Source organism: Rhagoletis pomonella, unplaced genomic scaffold, assembly GCF_013731165.1.
Source record: "Rhagoletis pomonella isolate Grant_MI unplaced genomic scaffold, Rhpom_1.0 Rhpom_scaffold_00013, whole genome shotgun sequence".
In the NCBI taxonomy this organism is placed as follows: Eukaryota; Metazoa; Arthropoda; class Insecta; order Diptera; family Tephritidae; genus Rhagoletis; species Rhagoletis pomonella.
The window spans coordinates 23,749,793-23,759,538 of NW_023458567.1; the positions used below are offsets into that span (position 1 = coordinate 23,749,793).

The 9,746-nt window shown below is 36.6% G+C and overlaps 1 protein-coding gene across 1 annotated transcript; it reads left to right on the top strand.

Moving 5' to 3' along the window:
- The first annotated feature begins 42 nt into the window (after nucleotides 1–42).
- Nucleotides 43–9,398, top strand: LOC118748399 (zinc finger protein 136-like). Its single transcript, XM_036482772.1, has 2 exons — nucleotides 43–54; nucleotides 8,395–9,398. The coding sequence occupies exons 1-2, from the start codon at nucleotides 43–45 to the stop codon at nucleotides 9,370–9,372; spliced, it is 990 nt and encodes a 329-aa protein (XP_036338665.1). The 3' UTR covers nucleotides 9,373–9,398.
- The last annotated feature ends 348 nt before the right edge of the window (nucleotides 9,399–9,746 follow it).

The following is a 9,746-nucleotide window of genomic DNA, read 5'->3' on the forward strand; positions in this document are numbered from 1 at the left end:
TAAGTGTCACACAATATCACTTTGAAATGGCGTGCTATAGATATGACCGATACTGTACGTTCTTTTCTTTGCTGAGCGCGTTTTGATACCACTTATTATTAATTTCCATAACTTTTACTTGCCTGTTTTCTAGTAGAAGCTGTTTATTCGTAGGTATTCGCCTTTCGAAGGAGCACAGATTTTATATTTTTATAAAATATAATTTCGTTTAAATTTTTTGGCAAAATCCGAAGTTTTAGAGCACGAAACTCAGAATGGCGGCTTCACAAACGAATACATAATAGTGATGACAGCAATAATATAAGAAAGAGTGAATACGATATACATACATATTGACATTTATGCCAAGCGAGACATAGCGCTTGCCCCTTTTGGCACACATCGGGAATAGAAAAATTGCGTGTAATAGTATTGGCCGACAGCTGGTGATTATGCATATATACATATATTATATGTGCTTGCATAGTCTTCTGTTCTCTTTCACTGTAAGTTGAATTATTTTAATATCTATTGCAAAATTTTGTACAGACAAGACTAAAAAGTAGAAAATAAATAAAATAAAGACAAACTTTTTAATATACAACGCTTTTATAAATGGACTAAAAAGTAGAAAATAATATTTCTCAGTCCCACATAATTTGTTTTGATAACTTTTGATTTTGAAATTTTAGCAAAAGTCATTATAAACAATTAATGACATTGAAAATGAAAAGCGGGGCGCATGTAATACACTTGAGTTGATATGAAAAGTAACATATGTATGTATGTGGGCATATGAATAACGACCGCTTAAAATCGATCTCAAATATGTACTTTCGCTTTAGAATGTTATGTAGTTTGACTATTGTCAATCAAATCGAATGCTTTGTACTACATGCGCTCCACGTTTTTCGTTTTCAATGTCATTAATTGTTTATAATGACTTTTGCTAAAATTTCAAAATCAAAAGTTATCAAAACAAATTCTGTGGGACTGAGAAATATTATTTTCCATTTTTTTTTTGGTTTTATTTATATATTAAGATCTTGCTTAAAGCATCTTTTTTAGCTAACTAAACAATTGCGCCTTACACTGCTTTGGTGAGATCACTTCATTGCTTCGTTCTCAAAAAATAAAATGCTCTAATTTCACGCTTAAGTAGCGGTTTTTAAAACATTTAGAAAACGTCATTAATAAAGAAAACATAAAATTTTAGCCTATTTAAAAAAGTATCCACATTTATACTGATCGGAAAAAATAAGTATCCCGCAAAAATTCGTCTAAAAATGTATCCAATTGGATCTATTTAGATCCAAACGGCATCCCTGGTTAAGAGTAATAGCAAGCGAGATATCAACAACAGCAAATCAACAGCACCAACACTCACTGCAGGAGAAGCAAAGTTATGACTCAAAGTGCTCTGCATAGCACGAATATCAGTTTAAAGATTTCGCCTTTTCCGAGCGGGATCCCGCATTGCGTACGGGAAAGAACCAAATGATTACTCAACACGTCAACTTAAGCCAAGAGCGGAAATATTTTGTTTTTGTATTTTCTTTTTCAGCTGTTTAACAGTTCGCCGCCTAAAATGCCACATCAAAAAAAAAATCATGCAGACAAAAATGTTTGCTTTCCTTTATTTTCAAGAAATACAAAAACGAGTCTGGCAAGCCTGATTTCTCACCGATCTCAATTTCCATAAGGCCGTAACTTAAGAACCTAAAATCTACAGGTTCTTAAGTTTCTTACGGTAAGTTAAGTTTTAACTAACCGCTAACACAGTTTCTCATATAACATGTTGGCCAAAATATTAAGTTAAGTTACGCAAATTAAGTCTAGTCTAACTGAGCTTTTAGTCGCACATAGCGGCGCTGGTGGGTGATGTGAAATATGTATACATAAACAAAAATTGAAATAAAAAAATAAATTAAAAAAATTTTGCAACTTTCTTTCTTTTTAAATTTGTTTCATTCCAGAAGCATCAATACATCCTTTGCAGGGCCCACTAATCTGCGTTTATACCCCTGAGTTAAGCAAGCGTTACAAAGGCTGATTTTTTAAATATTTACATGCAAATACATTTTGCCAATTAACAATTTTTGTTAAGAAAATTGACAATATTTGACGATTCAGAGACCAAATAATTTGAAACAAATCAAACCACTTTACTACTACTACCTGTTTGAAATGCTTTGGCTCTAATCAAGGTGCTTTATATAACATTTAAATATTTTGTAAACTCATTTTGTAGACTGCTATTCTTATACTTAGTACAACATTTTGCACTACGACCATAGAGTAGTTCGTTAATATAGTATGGAAAGGGTGTATTCGTCGCTGAAATGCAAAAAAGCCATAGCTAACTAAAATTTTTAATTGTACAAAACGATGTTGGTGAAATGCATCATAATCAATCAAAAAGTGAATTTTGGATTTTAAGTTAATTACGGCTTTTTGTATTGCAGCGACGATGTGAGTTATGGTCTGATTATGGCAACGGTTTTGGTTATAATTGAACAGCCGAAACTTAACGTAACTTAATGCCACGTCGAAATCTGTTTCATTTTGATTCTGTAAGTTCTACGTTCCGTTAAGTTAATTTGCCATATTCAGGCTTTTACGCACTTTCCATACTATACTAACGAGTTGCTCTTCAGTTTTGTGCAAGTAAACTACTATAAAACTCTTATAAAGCTTTTTGTGTTATCCAGGTGCAAACAGTAGTACTTTTAGATCGTCTGAATCCGGCTTTTTATAACCGGAAGAGAGAAGGAAGTAAAATTTAAGACCGAGAAAATTGCGTCATTATTCGATCTGATACGTACACATAACAAACTCTCTTGTATTTCTGATAGACCAATGTGTACATTAGGGTGGCCTTAATATATTTTATCTGATTTTCTTAGAATGCACCTAGATTGGTGGATATTCATGAACAAATTTCAGGTTAATCGGAGATAGTTTAAGCGTGCCGACCGTCCCTCGAAGTTTGAATTAAATCTCTTAAGTATTTTAGTTTTGATAGTTTTTTTTTTACAAAACAAAAGTGATAAAAGTTGTATGTTGTTACAAAGCAAATACTTTTACTTGAAATATTTTTTCGTATTTAATTTTACACGGGACTTAAATTTTAAGAAACGAAATACATACCTTTCTTTAAAGTGCTGTATCTGTGTAACGAAACTTAATAAAACATGTTTTTCTTCTGTATTTTTATGGGCTTTAATTATAATTCTTTTTTATTTTATGTTTTGAGTTTGACATTTTTTTTTAATTATATTCAACAATTTTTATTGAGCTTGACGCCGTTTTTAATGAAAAATTATTGTGGAAAAGCAACAACAATTTGAAAATAAAAATCGTAGAAGTGATAGCTATTTCGGAAATCACCACATTTCCTCATCATACTTCTTCAGCGGCACTCAAACCGACTGAGCTGACTGAGCCAGTTGCCTACGCACTGTGCTAAGTTCGCCTTATGAACTGTTGTTGCGGTTTCCACTTTTTTTCATGTGAGCCAACTAAAATCAAGCGTAGCTATTCCAGTGCTATTTAAACATGATCATGTGGTTGTTGGTTTTTGTTAATAATTCTATTTTTAGAATTTTTAACTTTTAGGATTTCAGACCTCCGTCTAGCCATAATCTGCATCAAAGCTATATTCTTCAACATCTCGCTCATCTGCGCCCATGCCCCGACGGAGGAGAAGGATGGGGCGTCCAAGGATCTCTTCTATGAGCGCTTGGAACGTACATATGAGCGCTGCCCCCGACACGATGTAAAAATCGTGCTTGGCGATTTTAATGCGAAGGTGGGCAAGGAAGGGATCTCTGGCTTAAATTGTGGAGGGAAAAGTTTTACAACCTACTGAATGGTAGCAGCACTGAAAGTAGTGAAGAAGACGAACTCGATGATGGAGTAGCTGTCCCATCGCCTGACTATGACGACGTACGAACAGCGATTGCGCGGCTGAAAAACAACAAAGCTGCTGGTGCTGACGGCCTGCCAGCCGAGCAATTCAAGTACAACGGCGAGGAGTTGATAAGGTGCATGCATCAACTCTTGTGCAGAATATGGTCAGATGAACGCATACCCGACGACTGGAATTTAAGTGTGCTTTGCCCAATCCACAAGAAACTACCGTGGAATCAGCCTTCTAAGCATAGGTTATAAGGTCTTATCGAGTGTATTGTGCGAAAGACTGAAGCCCACCGTCAACGAACTGATTGGACCTTATCAGTGTGGCTTTAATCCTGGAAAATCCAACATAGATCATTTATTCACAATACGTCAAATCCTCAAAAAGACCCACAAGAATAGGATCGACACACACCATCTATTTGTCGATTTCAAACCCGCTTTCGACAGCACGAAGAGAAGTTGTCTTTATGCCGCGATGTCTGAACTTGGTATCCCCGCGAAACTAATACGACTGTCTAAAATGACGTTGAGCAATACCACCAGCTCCGTCAGAATAGGGAAGGACCTCTCCGAGCCGTTTGATACCAAACGAGGTTTCAGACAAGGTAACTCCCTCTCGTGTGATTTCTTTAATCTAATGTTGGAGAAGATAATAAGAGCCGCAGAACTGAACCGCTCAGGCACAATACTTTACAAGAGCGTACAATTGCTGGCGTATGCCGACGACATTGATATTATCGGTAAAAACAAGGGCTACGTTTGTTCTGCCTTCTCAGGATTCAATAGAGAAGCAAAGCGAATAGGTCTGGTGGTGAACGAGGACAAAACGAAGTATCTGCTGTCATTACACAAACAGTCAGAGCATACGCGTCTTGGCACCCACGTCACTGTTGACAGTTACAAGTTTGAAAAAGTAGTCGACTTCATTTATTTGAGAAACAGCATTAACACCAGTAATAATGTCAGCCTTGAAATCCAACGGAGAATCACTCTTGCCAAAAAGTGCTACTTTGGGCTGAGTAGGCAATTGAGAAGTAAAGTCCTCTCTCGTCGTCAAAGATAACACTCTATAAGTCACTCATCGTGCCTGTGCTGGTGTATGGCGCGGAGGCATGGACAATGAAGCGGCTGTTGGAGTTATCGAGAGAAAGATTCTGCGAAAGATTTACGAACCTTTACGTGTTGGCGATGGCGAATACCGCAGATGATTTAACGATGAGCTGTATGAGCTTTACAACGATATAGACATAGTGCAGCGAGTTAAAATTCAGCGGCTCCGCTGGCTTGGCCATGTCGTTCGAATGGACAGAAACGCTCCTGCTCTGAAAATATTCAACGCGGACCGCGATGCTGGTAACAGAAGAAGAGGAAGGCCTCCTCTGCATTGGAAAGACCAGGTGGAGAAGGACTTGGCTTCACTTGGCGTTTCCAATTGGCGTCAGTTAGCACAGAAGAGAAATGACTGGCTTGCTGGACCCGGCCAAAATCGCTTAGGCGGTTACAGCGCCAATAAAGAAGAAGAGAGGTCTGAAATACGAAAAAGCGCGAATTTTGCATTAGATTTTTTCAACGAAAGAATTTCAGGAAGAAATTTTTTGACGCAGTTTGGTGCCTCCTATTTAAGTGAACACAAAATGAAAATTTTTCCCTCAATTGCGATATGGAATGTCCGCCATCTTGGATTTTGTGTTTTTTACGATTTGCGCGCGAATTTTGCAATCGATTTTTTAAACGAAAAAACTCCAGGAAGAAATTTTTTGACGCAGTTTGGTGTCTCCTATTAAGGTGAACACAAAATGAAAATTTTTCCCCAATTGCGATATGGGAAATGTCCGCCATGTTAAATTTTGTGTCTTTTGCGACTTGCGCACGAATTTTGCACTCGATTTTTTCAACGAAAAAAATCCAGGAGGAAATTTTTTGGCGCAGTTTGGAGCCTCCTATTTAGGTGAACACGAAAATAAAATTCTTCCCCCAATTGCGAAATGGGAAATGTCCGCCATCTTGCGCGCTAATTTTGCATTTCTCGCGAAAAAAGGTAGAGAACAAATTTGTAAAGAATTCGATTCCCTACAAACTTCATGTGCCTATAATTTTTTTAAGCAATTATTTATTGCTAATAATATGCAAAAAATTCGCGAAATTGGGTAAGTGGCGCGGTTTTTTCGAATTTTGAGCAATTTCTATTTGAAATAAGTGGCACATTTAAATGGCAAAGTTGTAGAGGACAAAATTTGCAATAAACGCATTATTTATATACTCGCGTACGACGTGTAGATCTCGACCAACAACGCGCTCAATGCAGCGGAAACGGAGAAGCTACTCAAAACTTGGTCGAGATCTACACGTCCTACGTAAATATATATATAATGCGTTTATTGGAAATTTTGTCCTCTACAACCTTGCCACTTATTTCAAATAGAAATTGCTAAAAATTCGAAAAAAAAAAACGCACCACATGCCTAATTTTGGGCATTTTTGCATATCATGAGCAATAAATAATTGTTTAAAAAAATTGATAGGCACATGAAAGTTGTAGGGAATCGAATTCTCAACAAATTTGTTTACCTTTTTTCGCTAGAAATGCAAAATTCGCGCGCAAATCGTAAAAAACATAAAATCCAAGATGGCGGACACTTCCCATATCGCAATTGGGGGAAAAATTTTCATTTTATGTTCAAATAAACAGGAGACACCTAACAGCGTCAAAAAATTTCTTCCCGGAATTTTTTTTAATCTTACGTCGATTTTGGTCTAAAGTGATCGGACTACTGCTTGCGATGGGATTGCAGGAAATATTAAGCGACTAGCAGCTTGAGCAAGTCTTCAACTCCGGACAGTACAAAAAACTCGTACACCTGAGGCCCTCTACCAATGGGGTAGGGATAATTTAGAGAAAAGGATGAAAATTTAAGGTTTCCTTAACTTTATCTAATTGAAATGAAAATTAGGATAACACATTTTTTATGAATATTCACCGATCTGGGAGGTGCGGTCTAATAAAAATTTAAATTGTGCCGTATCTCTAAGGGCCACCCTAATGGACATACATATACAGCGTGGTGACGAATAACTGTTACGCAGTTTTTTTTTAATAGAAGGGTTCTTTATAGATTTTTCGAAGAAAGTATTTTTTTGTTAATTTTCCATTTCTTTAATTTTATTAATTACTTTTAAAATTTTAATCCTTATTTGCATTTCCCAGCTGTGTAAACTTTGGGAGATACATAAGTACGGCACGCAAGCCGTTGGAGGTGTATTTTTTCTCAGACTTTGTATAAAAAAGACGAAAAAAAACAAACTGTTTAGAGTTGGTCGAATGAATGTCCGCCCTAGTCACGAGTTCCGAGTCTATTCGATTTATAAGTACAAGGTCTTATTTTGGAGAAGGGGGAGTATAGAGGACTCAAAATGGAGGAATTCAGCCCATGGTTACAGAAGATATGGAATAAATTAACCGACGAAGACTTGCATGTCGCTTGCGCTTTTCTCTCAAAGTGTTTACCACTGGTAAACCCAAATAAAAGTTGAAAATTAAAAGCGAATTATTAAATTAAATTAAAAATTAATTTACTAAAGTAAAATCTAAGGAAAATTAACAATAGAATACTTTTCAAAAAATAAAAAAATCTGGGTAACAGTTATTCATAACCACCCTGTACAATAGTGCTGCAAAACCATCGATGGTATTTTACTTTGCACTAAAGTTGCTTTTCCATTCACGAGAAAAACAAATTGCGAAACGCAAATTGTTGTCGCAGAACCTTTTTATTAGTTTAAATAAAATAAATGAATACACTGTTTTGGTTTGAACTTTCTTACTTAAACTTATTTTATTTTTAATTTTCTAATACCTACCAGGGCTATCACGGAATCCACCGTAGTCCGATTTTTCGTGAAACTTACGAAAATGCTATCACTGTATCAGAATAGCTACGAACGTAGCGTGTGGTTTGAATACTCACGTTTGTAGCGATTCGGATTCGATGGTGCCACTATTGATGGGTTTGCAGGAATACTGTACATATATGTAGCTCGAAACCGGTTTCATCGTCTGAAAAGCAAAATGTATTTTCGCACGTTGGGCTTTTCAGACGGTATTGAAAAGGCTAATGTGTGTGTACAGACAGGGCCGTCGAGAGAAAACTCGGGCCCGGACTAAAAAATCACGGACCCCTATATATGGATTGTAATAATTTAAAAGCAAATGATAATTTTCTTTAATTGAAAGTGTCAGAAACAATCTGCACATGTCGGAATATAAATATTTATAATAAAAGCCTCTAACGGAGGAGCAATTACATTGTAAAAAAAATGATAACAAGATCCCCTCGGCTACGCCACTGGATAATAGTAACTTTTATTTCATGCCTAATCAACTTGTGATTAATTTTTAGAAACATTCGTACGACGTATAACCAGGTCAATACCGTATACTTGAAATCAAAACAAAAATGTTTCATTTATATTTCTGATATTTTTATATTTTAACAGGAAACAGTGGACCCGAACTCTACTACATTCTCCGGACCTAACAGTTTGCTAAGTGATACACAATTAGTCGAATTGGCCAAAATATACAAGACACAACCATGTCTATGGAATGAAAAGGATATGGCATATAGATTCGCTAACAGGCGTCGAGAAGCCTTGGGGAATATGCTTCAAGAACTGAATAACAAGTTTGAATTAAACTTTACTAAACGTGATTTGGGGAAGGAAATTGCTCGTATTCGCAAAATATGTTCATACGAAAAGAATCAAAAAATTTCATGTAAAAAAAGCAAATGTAGTTATAAACCTAAACTCCCATATTACGAGCACATAGCATTTGCTGAGATCGATGTTCGTCCTTTTGAATGCTCGGTTTGTGGAAATTTACTTCCTAGCCTAAGCCAGTATACCATACATAAAGCATCCCATGATGGGTCGCTACCATTTAAATGTATTGTTTGCGAAAAAGGATTTCAGCTGGCAACTAACTTAACGGTACATTTACGAAGACACGCACAGGACTACAACTACAGCTGCGAGGTGTGCAGCAAGGCTATTGCAACTACAACTGAGTTAAAAACCCACATGCTTCAACACACAGGCGAAAAGCCGCACGTTTGCGATATTTGCGGCAAAAGTTTCAAAATGCCACGAGGATTTAAAGAGCATTTGCTGCGACACGAAAAACGCCCTGGTGAAAAGTGTACAATATGTTCAAAGGCCTTTTATATTAAACGTAAACTTAAAGAACATATGGCCATTCATTGGAAGGTGCGGGACAAAATATGTGACGTCTGTAATAAAGGATTTACAACTCGAAAAGACCTTCGTCAACACAAACACATTCATGACGCTGAAAAGAAATTTGTTTGCAAACTTTGTGGAGTGCGGTTTGCACAACCGGCTGGACTTTATGGACATCTAAAATCGCATGGAACATTGTTATCTGCTAAGAGTACTACGGTGCAAATGACCTAGCATCATTGCATTGCAAATTTGTATTGCAAATTATTTGCAACACAAACAAAATACACGCATTTGCATTTGTCATGGCTTGGCAAATTTGCAATACCGAAAATCCATAGCATAAAAATGCTATGCATTGCATTCATAAACAAAACCAAAGCTGATGCACAAAAATTGTTTTGCAAAAGCCTTGCCATGACAGTTTAATAAAGGTCGCTCACAATCCATGGCATATTTCTGCAATTGCATAAATTTGTCAGCTCTTATGCACCGAATCGCGAATAGCCCTTACATATTTTAAATTTGCAAGAGTAGGGCGACACCCCATTGCAAAGTTGTAGTGTGCATATGTAGCAAGCAGCAAAACTTTGTGCCAAATGCAACAA